This window comes from Brienomyrus brachyistius, chromosome 10, assembly GCF_023856365.1.
Source record: "Brienomyrus brachyistius isolate T26 chromosome 10, BBRACH_0.4, whole genome shotgun sequence".
NCBI lineage: Eukaryota > Metazoa > Chordata > Actinopteri > Osteoglossiformes > Mormyridae > Brienomyrus > Brienomyrus brachyistius.
The window spans coordinates 25,956,211-25,973,227 of record NC_064542.1 but is presented as its reverse complement, the minus strand read 5'-3'; the positions used below and the strand labels follow the sequence as shown (position 1 = coordinate 25,973,227).

The 17,017-nt window shown below is 49.5% G+C and overlaps 1 protein-coding gene across 4 annotated transcripts in view; it reads right to left on the bottom strand.

Moving 5' to 3' along the window:
* Positions 1-17,017, bottom strand: part of LOC125750292 (pyruvate carboxylase, mitochondrial-like) — a 112,200-nt gene that overhangs the window by 57,161 nt on the left and 38,022 nt on the right. For all 4 annotated transcript variants that reach the window (XM_049027872.1, XM_049027873.1, XM_049027875.1 and 1 more), the window contains one exon: positions 13,071-13,233. In XM_049027872.1, the coding sequence (XP_048883829.1) occupies positions 13,071-13,233 (163 nt within the window). The remainder of the gene's footprint in view (positions 1-13,070; positions 13,234-17,017) is intronic.

Here is a 17,017-nt window from a genome sequence, read left to right as displayed (position 1 = left end):
CCTGGCCAGGCCCAGAATAGCACTGGGAGCTAGACTGCCATTGTTCTCCTCTGCAGAAAGGTGGCGATATCAGCAGCTGCAGGTCCAGTGTTCCCCAGCATAAGGGCACCAGAGCCCTGTTATCAATCAATCAATCAATCAGACATTTCAAAGAAAGGAATTAAAATAAGTATACTGTATACAGAAAAAAAATTAAATGTAAACTTTTTACATTTTTGTTATTTTTTTTTAAATAAGTCAGTCAATCAATCAATGGATAGGCAGATAAATAAACAAATCAACAAATAAAAATTAAATCCCACCAAATCACGGGACTTTAACCACCTATGTTCTCAGTAGGGGACTTTAGACCATCTTCGCTGGTCATCAAGCAAGGGGACATAAACCACTGCCACACTGGGACCAAACACAGTGTTCTATGGGGGACTCAAGCCCCCAGACTGTTCGGGAGAGCAACTCCCAGTCAATGCTGACGAAGGGAGCCAAAACCCACCTTCTACTCATGGTACGCAACACTCTCATAACTTGCAGTACCACTAGACCACCCTGTCTGGTCTTTCACACATACTGCGTACAAAGTAGCATCCCAGCAATCAGTGCCGACCGCAGCCTATGTGCAGCCCTGGGAAAGCTGCAGCACTGGCGCAGGTAGCGTGCCAATTCGGAGACCCCTCAGAAGATGCCGCCATAAGGGGCTGCCTGACTGATTGGCAGTGACACCAGCCCTTCACTCTGCACTCATTTCTATAACTCCCCAGAAGTCCACCTACAGCGGGTCAGTTGGAAAATATTGAGGAAATGGACCCAGTGCCCATGGCCTGTTGCCGGGTGTCCTAGAAACACAAAGGTTCTGACGTGTCACGCCGTCGCCCCCCATGGGCCAAGTTCCGGGACGCCGACAAGCTAATTTACACTGGCACCACGTCCCGGAACCATAGCTGAGGAGGAACGTGTGAAATCTTCTGTTCCGGAAGCACGCGTGTGACTAAAGTTAGCGTCTGCACGCGTGTGCTCTCTGGGAGACAGCGGAAAGAAAAAAAAACAACCTCGCCTTACTCATCACCATAGCAACCGGACAATCCAAAATGGCGGCCTGCCAATTCCCCCTACCCCCTCGCTCTCCTTTAAACAATTTCATCCCTCTGTTTCAAAGTAGGTCATACAGCGCCTTCTCTCTGCAGACCCTGTCTAACAGCACCGGGTGCCTTTCTCCAAACCCATCTCCGTCTCTCTCTCTCTTTCCCGAATGGCACTCGATGCTTCCTGTGCTGCCCTCCTCTCCTGTTCGAGTTGGACCGGCCCTGCCAAAGCCTGAAGGACGCTGAAAAATATATGAAGCCTGGTTGCCAGGTGACTGACCCTGCAGAGCCAGGCCTCCCTGCTGGATTATGCGAGTTCACGACTCGGAACGCCATGTCCCCATCAAGTTCCGTGGTCTCCTGGTACCAGAGCCTCCTCCTTTCGGCCCTCCCGTCTCTCGTTTCATACCCCCAGCCTCCTGCATAATTCAGCTGGTCTCCCTGTCACACAGCTACAGCCTGCCTACCCTTCTTGTTCTCAGCCCGGCCGTGTCTCTCCATCCCTCCACCCTTTTACCCATAATGAAGGGCTCTCCAGCGCCGGGGCCACAGCCAGCACCCCCACCGCCCCCCCACCCCCCACCGATCACAGCAGTGATCCGAGCGGCTCTCGGCACACCGGTGGCCAACATCGTCGAGCATTCCTGTTGCCAGGAAGATTTCACTCGCTGTGAGGGGATAACCTTGCAGGCTTAGAAGAATAATAAACAGCGAAAAAACAACGAATGACATCAGGAGAAATCATCACGCGCCAGACTAAAGTGGACGTGATTCAGTCTCTCAGTGGCTTCGCGGAACATCTGGCCGAGCGAGCGAGTGACTGCTGAACACTGTCCATGCAGACAGGATGGCGTCTCACTTCAGCACACACCCCACGTACACCCACACCTGTTTCGTTTGGGCACTGTGTAGATTTTCTTTACAACATAATTCAATCCAAGTCTAAACCGCAATTTCGTATCCACTGGGGAATTAAGGGAGATTAATCCCCTTGAGAGTCTATTTTCTCCTGCCCTCATCCGTTAATTCCCTCAAAAGTCCATTTTTTCCTGTCTTCCCTTCCCCCTCCCTCTCTCCCATCCGCAGTCTCTCTCTCCTGCTTCTCTCCATTCACTGTTTTAACTCTAAGCCTCTCCGTCTTGCTCTGACAGCAGTTTCACTGACTTTCTGTCGGCTATATTTTTCGAATATGACAGGACTCCAGCCCTCATCCTCATCTTTCTCTATCTCTGTTTTTTTTTTTTATCAGTTCCCTGCCCATCTTCCCCTTTTTGACATTACCTCCTTTTCCTCAAAATCGGTCTCAATCAGTTTAGCATGGGCAGAGTGGCAAACCATCTGTTTCCACTAACGACAGCCCTTCTCCGTCTGCCATGGACAGAATTCACAGCCCAGCATAAGCATGCTATCCAGGAGAGAGAAACAAGGGGAGGGCTGGGACAAGAGACACTGAGGTTTTGGACAAGAGCAGGCCCACCGGCTAAAAAGGGGAAAAGAGAGCGAGAGAGAGTGAGACCAAAAGAGGAAGATAACACTTCAACATGAAGACGCTGCTCCTGTGGGAATCGAACGGCTCTTGAACACTGTATTTTCATTGCCGTTATTCCATTTTGGCCTTAAATAAATAAAAGGAGAGAAATAGAGCTGTGAACAGTAAGTTCTACCCTCACCACACCGGCTGTAATGAAATGCCACAAGTGCTACTGGCTCTTAACTGTAAATGATTCATTTTTAATGAAGAGCAGCGAGTTCACCTTTTGAAGGAAGCGTATTCTTAGAGGAGCAACACTTGCTAACTATTAAGAACCTCACAAGATGGTGCTGCTCTAAAATGTGTATAAATTAAGGCACTTAAGTGAAGAGACGTGGCCCCAAAGCCGGCTAACCTCCTGCTGCACCCCTGGGCTGTGACATCACCAGCCGTCAGGACCGGGGACCCATGACCCCGGTGCTAAATCGTCCCCAAGCTTCACTGGGGAAGCCTGGCGTCTGTAGCCAAAGCCACGCCGTCTCACGGCGATTACCTCATCGACTAGGGGTCACCCACAAACACTGCTGTTACCACACCAGGACCCCCTCTTTGTGTGTCTGTAGCCAAAGCCACGCCGTCTCACGGCGATTACCTCATCGACTAGGGGTCACCCACAAACACTGCTGTTACCACACCAGAACCCCCTCTTTGTGTGTCTGTAGCCAAAGCCACGCCGTCTCACGGCGATTACCTCATCGACTAGGGGTCACCCACAAACACTGCTGTTACCACACCAGGACCCCCTCTTTGTGTGTCTGTAGCCAAAGCCACGGCGTCTCACGGCGATTACCTCATCGACTAGGGGACACCCACAAACACTGCTGTTACCACACCAGGACCCCCTCTTTGTGTGTCTGTAGCCAAAGCCACGGCGTCTCACGGCGATTACCTCATCGACTAGGGGTCACCCACAAACACTGCTGTTACCACACCAGAACCCCCTCTTTGTGTGTCTGTAGCCAAAGCCACGCCGTCTCACGGCGATTACCTCATCGACTAGGGGTCACCCACAAACACTGCTGTTACCACACCAGGACCCCCTCTTTGTGTGTCTGTAGCCAAAGCCACGCTGTCTCACGGCGATTACCTCATCGACTAGGGGTCACCCACAAACACTGCTGTTACCACACCAGAACCCCCTCTTTGTGTGTCTGTAGCCAAAGCCACACCGTCTCACGGCGATTACCTCATCGACTAGGGGTCACCCACAAACACTGCTGTTACCACACCAGAACCCCCTCTTTGTGTGACATCGCCGACTCACTCCTTATTCGTTAGGTTCACACAGACAGAGGTGACTGAACATGCTGTTACTTTTTACCAACAGACAACTGAAGGTAGAGTATGTTTGGGGCAAAGCACAACATGTCAGACCACCGCCCCATAGATTTCTAATGTATAATACGTTTGTGACACAGTAAGTACCTGAGAATATTACATTTAAATACTGTACATATAGAAGTATGCAGATCACTAATACGATACTATTACTAAAGCATCTCAATTGATTAAACCTTTTCATTTCTTTTAATATTCTGGTGTTAAACTATTTGTCATTTTCTCCCAATGTGTTTACGACATACTTTTAATATTCTCTGTATGAGTACAAATATAGTTTGGTCTTTTAATTACAATTTTAATTAACTGTTTGAAGTTAACCATTATGCAAATTATGTGTTGCTTTTTGTTAAACAGCAACTTAGTAATAAATGAAATGCTGCATTGGAAATCTCGCTTCATGTTACCTATAATTTGTTAATGACTTATAACATAATGGGACACACTCACACATTTGTAGCGTGTAATGAATGCTTTATGAAATCAGAGGTGAATATACAAAGCATATAAAACTGTACACAACACCCTCCCCTTCCTGTTGATGGAAATAATTATACTAGACTGTGAATTGACATTATCAAACATCATACAATAATTAAATCTGTAACAATATGCCATTGGCTCGCCTAATGGAGACACCACATCCTGGACATCCACATCCCTGGACATCCACATCCCTGGACATCCACATCCCGGACCATCCTGAGTAGTGCCATACGGGGACTTTTGAGGCGCTCAACGTCAAAATAGGGGCACTTTCATCGCTCAGGCAAAAGGGGTGGGTCCCAGGCACCCTCAGCTCCGCCACACATGCCTATCTCTGAGCACCACATCCCTGATCTCCCACAATCCTGGAAATCCGCACCACTGACCTTCCACATCCCTCACCATCCACATCCCTGATATCCCACGTCCATGAGCATCCACTTCCCAGACCATCCACATTCCAATCCTCATCACTGATCTCCTTTCTACATACACTGCCTTCACTGTGCCCCCCCCGCTCCCAACCTGTCCCATCCCCCCCTCCCAATCACCTGCCCTGTGCTACACGCTTCATTATTCATAAACACCCTTTTCACCCATCATTTAACTTTCATTTGGAAAATATAACTATAAATGGGCTGTTTACATAGCAGTGAGTCTGTTTTAATCAAAAAAGGGAGATTCATAGTTTTTCTTACCAAAAAATGTCATCATACTACTCTCTTAGGAAATTAATGGTTATTATAGAGGGTGGACCTAAGTGGTAAATGTAGTATTAAGTGTTTATGTCTGGAACAAGGAAATATGCAAAAACAGATTATCAGAGGCATTAAAGATTCCCCTGAAAATCCTGTCAGGAGGAGGAAGGGAAATGGACACCACACCGAGAGCCATACTGCAGAATTACTGACGCGATGGAATTAACCCAAATTGAAGGGTGCGGCGATGTAGACGATCATATCATCGATCCCGTAAGGAGGCACGGGGGCTGAAGAACAGGAGATCTGGACATGGGAGAGAATGGACAGGCACCAGATGGGGGGGGGGAGAGATGACAGGAAAGGGGAAAACAATAACTAAAAGGAAGTGCGGAGAAACTGAGAACAGGAGGGTGGGGCACGAGATATCCAGAGAGAATGACAAACAACAAGCGAGTGAGTGAGCGAGAAGAGAGAGAGGAGAGAGAGAGAAGAGGTGTAGGGAAGGCAAAAATAAGGGAGATATATTGAGTGAGGAGGAAGAGAGGGAGAGAAACAGAAAATCTTGTTTAGAATAAATGTGTTAGAGAGACGGAGAAAGGCTGAAGGGATGGGGGAGAGAAATGAGCAGTGACACGTCGGGTAAGAGGAAGAGATGAGAGGAGGAAGGAAGGAGCGCAAAGATTCTCACATTAACAAACAGAATGAAAAAGACGAGTCGACAGGACAAAGGAAAAGCAGAAAAGGGCCGTGAGAAGAAGGAAGAAAGAGGAGAGAGAATGTCACAGACGTCAGAAAAGCAGGCCAGGCGAAAATATACGGACTGGAGGGGAAAAACAACACAGAGTGAGGAAGGAGGGAGGAGGGTGTGGAGGGGCTCAAAGCAGGAGGCAGGGAGGGGGGATGAAGCTGTTCATTAACGAGATGGAGTGCCATCGCTGCAGGAGGTGGTGAATTACAGCTCTGACACAGGGGGGTGAAGGCGGACAAGAGGAGAGGAGAAGAGGAGAGAGAAGGTGAGGAGGAGAGAGGAGGCACTGGCCATTTCAGCAGATAAAAGATTTCCAACTAATCTGGGCACACGAACAAAGTTGCTGGTTCAGGGAAGATGTGAGATGACGCCCTTAATCCCTACCCAGCCCTAACCTTAACCAAAAGTAACCAAACATTTTTAGTTTTTTCACTGCATTCACAGATCTTTGTGGGGACCTGAAAAATGGTCCCCACTATGTCAAAACAACAGGAGGGGACATGCAGAGGACATTTGGTCCCCACAATGTAATATAAACATCATCCAGCCACACACACACACACAGAATAAATCATTGACCAACCACAGTTAGAGGAGGGTGGGTAGCCACCTGCATCTGCAAGTTAAAATCTCAGGGAACAAACATCTCTCGCTTCCAAGGAGTGCGGCTCATTTTCTCAAATAATTACTACTGAAACTTGAGGTGCAAGAGCCCAGACTCCATCATTCCAGCCCACACCCCCCAAACCCCCTCACCAGGGTCCCTCGGCTTGTGATGGGCGGTTGACAGGGAGCGGAGAGTGACACAGTGAAACTCCCAGCATCCATCGCCCTAATCTGTGCTGACAGGGCAGCGTAGACGGTGGCGGGAGATGTAAACAAGCAGATAAATATCGAATTTAAGACTCTCCATCTTCATCGTGGCACATCTGAGGCCTGAGTGCCAAAAGTGAAAAATAAGGAAAGGAGTGTGAATGAATAACGGGAAGAATGACAGAAAAATTGGGAGAGGGGAGAGCAGAGAGAGAGGGGGACCTGGAACAGGGAGAGATCGGCAGGGGTAGAGATCAGAGTGGTGAGGGGAGAGATCAGATAGGGGAGAGATCGGACAGGGGGAGGGGAGAGCTGAGAGAGAGGGGGACCTGGAACAGGGAGAGATCGGCAGGGGTAGAGATCAGAGTGGTGAGGGGAGAGATCAGATAGGGGAGAGGTCGGATGGGGGGAGGGGAGAGGTCGGATGGGGGAGGAGAGCGGTCAGATGGGGGAGAGAACGGGGTGAGTAGAGATTGGAGTGAGTGGAGTGAGATCAGAACGGGGGGAGGCTTGGAACTTGGAGAGTTTGGAGGCGAGAGATTGGAAGTGGGGAGAGATCAAAATGCTGAATGATCGGAGTGGGGACAGACTGGAGTGGAGAGATATCAGAGTGGGGAGAGATCAAAAAGGGGATAGAAGAGAATGGAGAGGGGAGTCATTGAGTGGGGAATGATCGTAGAGGGGAGCGATCGGATTGGGGAGGGACTAGAGATGGAGCCTGAATGCCAATATGCTGGGATGACACCAGTCACTAGTCAGAACAAAACATTTTGCTCTACCTGAGGTGGTGGGGGTGGGGGGAGCGGGCCACCCAATCTAAGACAGGAGACGCCACTCTGCTTGTAAGACACTTCTGTGCCACCATAGACACAGGCGCTTGCATCACACTGCACATGCATTCACACACATACACCCCCTCCCAGGGCGTTAAACTTCCCCCATGCACCCCAGGCGCAGAAACATTATCCCCGACACCGAAAATCCTGATGCTTCACTGTCTCAATGCCCAGCTTATTGGCATTACGATTAGAGGGGGCTGGGTGGGGGGGGGACACAGCAGCTAGAAGGATAACGTGACCTCGACAGATGGGGGAGGGGAATGTCCCCCCAGAACAGCCTCGCTAGGATGGCAACTTATCTGCTGAAGGCGGCTAACAGGTGTTTTGGAGGTACTTTTACGTGCCGGTAATTACGGTGAGGTGAGGTACATCAGGATAACAGCAATTCAGGGAGGAGCTGACAGCAGGGGGTGTGTGCAGAGAGTGTCTGCTGAATGTGGTTCCCTTTTAGGGGGGATGAATACTGATGGCATGTTGCAGTACGTGCTGCAGCCTGTGGTCTCTGGCTGTTCCATGCCTGCAGTCGTACCTTAGAGCATTATTTCCCAACCCTCCAGATGGTCCACATTTTTGCTCCCTCCCAGGTCCCTGCCAGACGGTCCACAATTTCGGAGCAAAACTGTGGACTGCTGGGGGTCCCCGAGGAGCGGGTTGGGAATCACTGCCTTAGAGTGACTATCGACTGGAGCTGAGAGGGCAATATTCCAACTGTATACCCAGCAGGGTGCAGACAGAGCAATCAACTCGGGACAAATACAGCCTGGGGCTCAACGGCCCCACCACCAGGCTCTGCTCACAGAGGAGTCCTTGACCCCTCCTCCCTCTGCAAGCAGAGTGCTATAATAAGGGACGGGAGGGCTGATCCCCAGACAGACCAGCACGCTTGCATTTCTTAGCCAGGCAGACGCTTTTATACGCAGTGATTTACAGTCATTAGCCATTTAATGCCTGGATGCAGTTCAGGTTAAGGTTCCTGCCGGAGGTAACCACATTGGGGGGCTGAACAAAAAACCTCGCCCGTCACCCACTGTGCACTCTGCTCCTCTGCCTTATTTACCAAGGTGGACAGATGCAGTGCCTTTAATGACACATCCACACCAGCAGGAGGCGCTGCCAAACCAGGCAGGGTGGCCCGGGGGGGTGGCGGCCGTCCTGCTGCTCAGAGGCGAGCTGCTGATGACTGTCGGCTTCTCTCTGGCCCAGCCTGGTGACGGGGAACGATCCCTGCCAGCGTGGGTGGGGAGAAACAGGGCCAGCCACCGGAGCTTGGAAGCATTAGTCTGGTTTTCATTGCAGGGGGCATATGGACGACCCCTCCGGGAGGGAGACTGTCAAACACGCCGCACCCTCACAGGCCCCTCAGGTCAACGGTTTTGGGGAGTCCCCTGGTGGGCAGCTTGACCATGACATAACAAAAATCGTTGTCAGCTGTGATTTGGGGGGTCATTTTACGGCCCCCTGACCTCTTATGAGGAGGTTCCAGAACGCCCACCCCCAACAAATCCACCTCAATTTGAGTCCTGCCTTTAGGATGATATAAAGCCCCCCCCCCCCCCCCCCCCCCCCCCCCCCCCCCCCCCCCCCCCCCCCCCCGCGTACACAGCTAAGCCGTACAAGGACGCTGCACAGCGACTTGCACTCCGGCATCTTCCGGCCTGTGACAAATCGTTTTCGGTCAATATTCCAAAAGCAAGATAATGGCGCAGAAGTCCAGCCGTTTATCTCAGCTGTGACAGGGACGCGCCCGGCGGGACTGCAGCCTCGCCGGCCCGCGATGAGCCGCGCCCGCATGCGTGCCGTGCTGCTGCTCGCGCCCCGCGCCTCTGTGACGGTGCGATTAGCCTGCTTTTTGGGCAGAGTGAGCCCAGGACACAGCCCACTCAGGCTGATTTTCTATGCATTTAACACCGCAACGGCAAGTATTTTTAACTTCATGCACCCTCTAATCACTTTCTTTTCACCAACTTAACAGCAGGGGGGCAGTGTGTGACTCAGTGGGCCAGGACGTTGCGCCTGTAATGAGGTCACTGGTTCAAATCCCAGTGCTGGAAGAGTGATCATACAGTGTATATGACGAATCTTTTATTTGCCATTTGCACCTACTAGTACACTGGGGTTACAGCACAGGACACAGGCAAGCCTAAGCCCGGCACCCTTGGAGCTGGAGCTGAAGGATTTCGCTCCAAAGTCCACACACATGTAACTGTTCTGTGGAGGCTGGGGCTCAACCAGCAACCTTCTGGTCACAGGCTCAGAGGCTTAGCCCGATGAGCCACTCACCAAGTGACATCAGCATTAGGCCCTTGAGCGAGGGCCCTTAACCCCCAAACTGCTCCAAGGACCTGTCTGATCCTGCTCTGATTTAAAATATACATTGCTTTGGATAAAAGCGGCTGATAAACCTCATGTAAACCTCAGAGTCAGAGCCCTGGTTGGGCATCTTGGCGGTAAATCCATGGTCCATCACACTTGTAGCTCACACACACACACACACACACAGACACACACACACACACACACACCGCCGAAAGGCTTAGGCTGGCCACTGTGTTGGTGAAGGGAGGACAGTGGGGTTTTTAAAAAGAAGAAACTACTGTGCTGAGCCCCCTCCCCCAGTCTGCTCAGGCTGTTCTCTACCCCACCCCCCCCATCAATCGCCCGCAATGTTTCATTCCCACCATCCCCACGGGCAACTTGGCACAGATCTGCATAGCGGCCCCCGTTTACCCCCCACCCTCCCAGAGGCCAGCCCGCTAATCGCCCCATCCACACGCATGCAGCACCTTAATCCCCCAGACCATCACATCTCACCCTCCCTCCCCCCATGAAGATGATATCAGAGAACAACCCCTTGCTCTTTTCCTCTTACCACCGCAGGTTGTCGCCCCCCCACCTTGTCTGCCGTGTCAAAATCAGACAGCACGACCCCCTCCCTTAGCCCTCCCTGCCCCCCACCCATGCTGTCCAGGAGGCTGTCCATCCATCCATATTCAGCTCTTTATCTCCCCTTTCATTCCTGGCTTATCTCTTCCTCTAAAACGGAGAACCGAGCATGCCTCCGGGGGGGGGGGGTGGGCTGGGGGGCGTGCTCTCACCGCAAAGGTGTAGTTCGCTCCACAAGACAGCGCAGGAGCCATTTTCCCAGCACCCCTCTGAAAGCTCTGACCCCTCGAGTGCAGCCCATCCATGACTTATTCATCAGACACACGCCATTGACCCCCGGAAGCTTCTGTCAGTGTGCCTTGCTCATTTTATGCTGCTTGCAATCTCTTTTTTTAACCCCTGAACTGAGCAGAATAAGCAGCAGAACTACAGGTATAGATGGGGGTGGGGGGGGTGGACATTGTCCCAGTCAACTTCAGAGTCCATAAAAGGTGAGCTATTCAGAAATGTACCTTTGGGGTGGGGGGGGGGGTTGTTAACACTCCATTAACTGCCATTGTATATTTATTAGAATGCAGAAAATAGGTTCCTTTTCAACACTAAAACCTCTGGATAAGACTTACAACTCAAATATGAGAATGAACTAAGACCCACCACAAACCAGCACACTCTGCAATTCAGGCTCTACACTTTCTATAGTGTACAGGATTCTGAACAAATGATTATCAGCAAGCAAATGAGCATCATTGTGTTTATGTGTGTAGACATTAGACACCCAGTGGCCACTTTGTTAGGTACATTGAACTAGTAGTGGAATCCATTTTTGCCTCCAGAATTGCTTCAAGGGTTGACAAGCTGTGTTCTCAGATAAGACATTCTGTGCATCTGCTTTTTTCAAATTTTTTTTTGTCCAACAGGAGCCAAGTCCATATGGTATCTTGACTGATTAGCTTTTCTGACGTGAAGTTCTAATGATGCTGTATTTAGCTCCTGCTCCAACGCTAACTTACTAGTCTAATGTAATCTACTGGAAATCTTCTGCTTTTCCTAGTTGGCTGTAAGCTTACGATACACAGATGACCCTGCATTGCCACTTTCCTCATCGTGGTTTCAATATATATCAACGGGTCAGCATAGGAAATTAAATGGGAATTTACTGTGAGTGTTCGGGAGTTTTACGAAAGCTGCAGACGAAAACCATAAACCGTTTGGAAGATGCTAAGCGCGTTTACAGCAGCCCCATACATGACATCTTGCAGTGATCTCACAGTGATCTTTGTATCCTGTGATTCTCGTATCTTTTCAATTCACTTTACGTGTTTCCTCCAACTGCGGGGGGGGCCTGAGCCCATAACCCCCACAGTGTGGAAAGGTCACCTGTATTATCTACCTTACTTATACACTGCTTCGGAAAAAGCATTTGCTACATAAATAAATGCAAATGTAAAATGCACTGCGCTGTTGTTCCTGCACTTGTGATCTTGCTGCTAGCTTTAGCAGCCAGCCTGGCCGTTTGCTTCAGATGTCTCTCATTACTAAGGTGCTTTCGCCCACAGAATTGCCGCTGGTTGGATGTCGCTTTATTTATCACACCATCCTCTGTAAACTCTGGACACCGAAGTGTACAAAAATCATAGGAAGGTGGCTGGAACCATCAAATCTGACGCTCCGGAGTCACACCATATTCGAAATTGCTCAGTTCACACATCTTAGCTGCTCAGATTCCTAAGCGAACAGCGACCAAAACCTTTGACCCTGCTTGTATTTCAGCCACTGCCACCTGATTGGCCATTTGAAGGAGGGTATTTGCGTTAGCAAGCAAGAGGCAAATACTTAACCGGCCGCCGAGAGTGTATGTGCATGTTTGTATTGTATATGAATAATACTATATATATATATATATATCAGGCAACTGTAAGTGAAGGTTGTTGACATGTAGATGTCAGAGAGGGAGAGAGAGGGAAAGATGGAGAGAAAATGTGGGTGTTGCTGTCAGGTCATCAGCAAGTTACTTCAAAGTCAGACGCTTCTCTGCTGGTATGATCAGGAGATAACAGTGCCGAGAGAAGCTGGGTGCCAAGGGTGGGGGGCAGGTGGGGGGCGGGGCAGACGCCGGCCAGGAAGACAGGGTTTCAGCACATTAGACAGATTGCCCGATATGGTGTTAAGCAGGCGAGCCGCAGTGACGCCTCGTGTCGGCCTGAAGGATAACTGCCCCTGCCTTTCAGTAGGCCGTCCGCAGCCACGGTCGCCATGCCAACGGGACAGGCACCGCGATTCCATTACTGTTCCTGAACGAGGTCCCAATTGATTCCTCTCTCAATGCAAGTGTAAAGGGGAGGAAAAAAAAACAATCAAACCGCAATTTATTTTAAAAAAAATTAAAAATTCTAACAAACTCATTTTATTCTTTAATTTTGTGAAGTGGAATGCGGTTATTATTTTTAATGCTGCCACTTCTTTCTTACCTGGTTAATTATTTGCCCAAATAAAGGAGGTGTCAAGAAAAAATGGAAGGGCAAGAGGCAGGTAGAGGAACAGAACAAAGGAAGGTAAATACTAAACATGGTGCTCTGGAGGCTGAGCTGGAGAGTCAGGAGGAACAGGAGGAATGCCAATTCATGGAGCGTGGGGTGGGGGGGCATGGCGTACCTCCAAGCGGCCCGTGTCGGGCTGGAAGCCGCGGGCTGGGTCTTCGGTGGTCACTCGGCACTGGATGGCACAGCCATTGATGCGGATCTTGTCCTGCTTGAGGCCCAACTCCGGCAAGCTCCGGCCCTCGCACACCCGCAGCTGGGCGTGTACCAGATCCACACTGTGACATGGGGAGGGAGAGCAGTGGGTGAGCGTGCATCACCTTGCGTACGCCATTCACAGCCAGCTCACCGTGGGATGGCACATTCTGGCAGCAAACACACCGAGAGGGCGCTGAGGCTCGGAGCGTGGGTCACTGATGCAGAGATACCCTGAGCAAAGAAGAGAGGCCATTAACACTAGACAAAGTATATGCAGTAGGGTTGCATGTTGTTGCCTGAAGACAGTGAGGGGGGGGGGGGGGTCTGTGAGGGGTGGGGCTACAAGAGGGCGGGGCCACCTTGCTGGAATGGGAGGACTTGCCAGCGTTTTCATGCATATCTCAGTAAGAAAGCTGGGCTGACATCCAAAGAGGTGCATGCGGTGACGTGTCGTGGGGGGGGGGGGTCGCATGCATAAACATTCCCGACTGCGAGCAAAGCATGAATCATAAAGGGCTGAGAGACGCCGCCTCCCTCCCTCCGCGGCCTCGGCACTCTTCCCCTGCCGCCGTAATAAAAGGGCGCCGTGTTTCTGAGGCGCGATGCTCGCGCTGGCTTGCCAAAGCCATTTAGCTGGAAAGTCCCGCTTAATGATCAGCTACGCCTTTCATGACATGCAAAAACGCCGACGTCTCGCTCTGCTCCGCTAGCATTCGCCAGCATACAATGATTCTCTTCATTAGAAGCTCCCGGGGGAGGGGGGGGCGGGGGGGGGAATCAAAATGGCACAGAGCCCGAAGTTATTTACCGACTGAATAGGGGAACCTGAATGTGTGCGTCAGACGATAGGCGAGAATGCTGCAAACAGAAAGTTCCGGAAGCACCATTAGATTCCCGCCGTTAGACAAAGACAAATATTTTATGTCAAACCGCTATAAGTACTGTTTAAACATTGGCGGCAGTGTGTATGCATGTATTTGATATATGCGCGTGAGTTTCCAGCGCAACCGTCCGGAAATATCTCGCAGGCAGCCCAAAATCAAATTATCCCTTATCTGAGAGGCGAAGCCCCTCGAACAAATCAGGAAGCTAGAGCGATGTGCATTTGTGCATGGCAGGGAGCCTGGGGGCCTTGGGAGGGGGCGATGAGGTCCGTCTGTGGGGTGGGGGCGAGGGGTTAAGTTATGTTTGCATTAATAATTGATAGGCTGAGGCGTCTGTTTGTAGGTGTCTAGGAACCACACGCATAAGCGAGCGCCAACACAGCGAGGGTGACACTGCACACGACCTCGTTAAGTAATCTGCATACTTGATTAGACGACCTCAGCAGGAGCATCTTCAGAGTCATGCATGAATCAAGGTGCTGCCTCATTCACACAGAACCCCCCCTCGCCCCCCCACAACGTAACTGTACATCACCTTGCCACCTGCCCCCTCCCACACGCACGCACACGCACAAACACACACACACACACACACACACACACACACACACACACACACACACACACACACACACACACACACAGTCCCTCGACTTCAGTTTTCTATTTTCGAATGCTGGATCCTTAATTAATTTTTGCTTCAGTTGTTTACAGCGGGAGAGACTGAGGGAGGAAGGGAAATGGAGTGAGGGAGACAACGTCCAGTAGATGAGAGCGGGGTGCAGAGAAACAGACAAGCAAGAAAGAGAGGTAGGCGTGACTGTACATCAATGCAGGAAAACCTTGTGATGAGAGGATAAAAGGAGGGATTTAAAACAGAGCCATGAAAGTGAACAAAATCTGCATGAAAAATATTCATTATAAGTCATTCATTATATGAAACAACCTGTAATATCACTTAATACACATTACAACAGGCCAGGGCAATTATTTTATGTGGAAGACCAAATCTGAACTACACTCTGTCAACAGGGGCCATTTTTATTCATTATTTCCATATCCAATAAAAAGTATAATAATACAGTTGTTAGATTTCACTATAATGTGTGTGCGTGTGTATATATATTTTACTATAGTGTATGTATATACACACACACACACACGCACACACACACTTATTAATCCAATGGGACTACTGGGCAAAAGTCTGTTTGTCTTCATAATCAGAAAGCTTTCTTGTTTTTTAACAGTCACTTAGGCCAGTACAGATAGCCAGCTTCTGACCGGCATTCCAGTAAATACCTGTCTAAATGAAACAGTTAGCACCAATGTGCAAAACCATCCATAACAGAAGCACAGCTGGCAATTCCAAACACATGGCAGTTCAGATTGAGGCCAGGGGACCTTAAGGAAGGGGTAACGAATGTCTTCTCGCATTTCACCCCCAAATGAGATCGGCTTAGTGAAATCCTCCACTCCGGCACAGAAGATGGCCAATCCTACCAGGCTGATGCAGGTTTACAGCAGTCTCTCAAAGGTCTGGCTGGAAAAGGGGTCAGTGTCACTAAGCTCTCGAGCTTTAATCAGGTATTGAACATCACAGCGACCACAAGACATCCAAGCTTCTTGCCCTTAACTTTGACTCAAACATTTTGGGATTTTTTTGTCCACTTCAACTCATTCTCAAAGCAGATGTTCCAACTAAGAACACCACTTGTAGGAGTTTTACTTGCACAAAAAAAGTTCTAAGGACAGAAGGAACAATGATTGGTTATCACCCTGAACCAATCATTTTTCCTTCTGCCCTCAGAACATTTTTGTGCAAGTAAAACTCCCACAAGCTAGAACGCCTTGAGGTCACAAGTGTCGTTTTCCTTCGGCTGTTTTGATACTATTTGCAATCCTGAAAAAGAGGGGAGACCTTTACTATCTGTAATGTTATCTTCCCAGGGAATATTTGGTGCTATGGGTTTAATATCAGATTGAGGCTCTTAATCTTTTCTGTGCCATCGACCACTTTCACAGGCTGGCAGAGCATATGGACACCTCCTCATAATAATGAAATAGCTATGGAGAAGATGAAAAGGCCACTCCATATTTTTTTAAATCTGCATTTCTATTTCTATGGCAGCCATACCACCAGCAGTATTTGTTGAAATCCAACACCTGATTCATTAGATGATGAGCTGAACCATACATCACCAAACCAAGATAGATTTGGTAGCTACTGCTGTGATTTGAACTATTGTACTAAGATCAAATGGATGACATTAAAAAAAAACATTTCTATAATAAATTTAAAATATTTTTCGTCAAGAATCATTATGCTTCTACCACTGACCATGCCAAAGATAGCAATATCTAAGGTTTTGAGTGAGGAGAAGGTGGCTATTCTGCTGTTTCTGTTTGAAGAAGATAGCCAAGACAGCAATACATGAAAACAATGTGAAGAGGGAGACACTGCAAAGGACAAAACACCAGCAAGGCCGAGGGTGGAAGTGACTTTCTAACATCAGGGATGACCGCCAACTCATCCGACAGTGGCTCTTTGATCGAAGGAGGACATCGGGTGACCTTCAAAAAGAATGGAAAACTAGAAGTGGTGTCCAGAGCAGAGTGAGGATGGTTTGAAACAGGCTCCTGCTTTTCTCAGAGGCATGTTAGATGTGCTTCAAGAAGCCCATCATCGGTTAGAAGCAGAGGATAACCCAGGCTGGGGGGGGGGGGGGGGGGGGGGGGATAACCCAGGCTGGGGGGGGGAGGGGGGCTTACGAAAGGCAATATTCTCTGATGAGTCTAATTTTCAGCTCTGACCAACACCTGGCCAATTTTCCCAAGAATAAATGCACTGTGAAGACAATGTTAGTGAGGACATCAGAGTACCAGTCCTGCTCTTTCAAAGACCCCCAGGGATCTTTTATGACTCAGAGAATCAGGACCTTGGTTTTACTTCTCATCAAAAGGGTAGGAGAGGATTCAC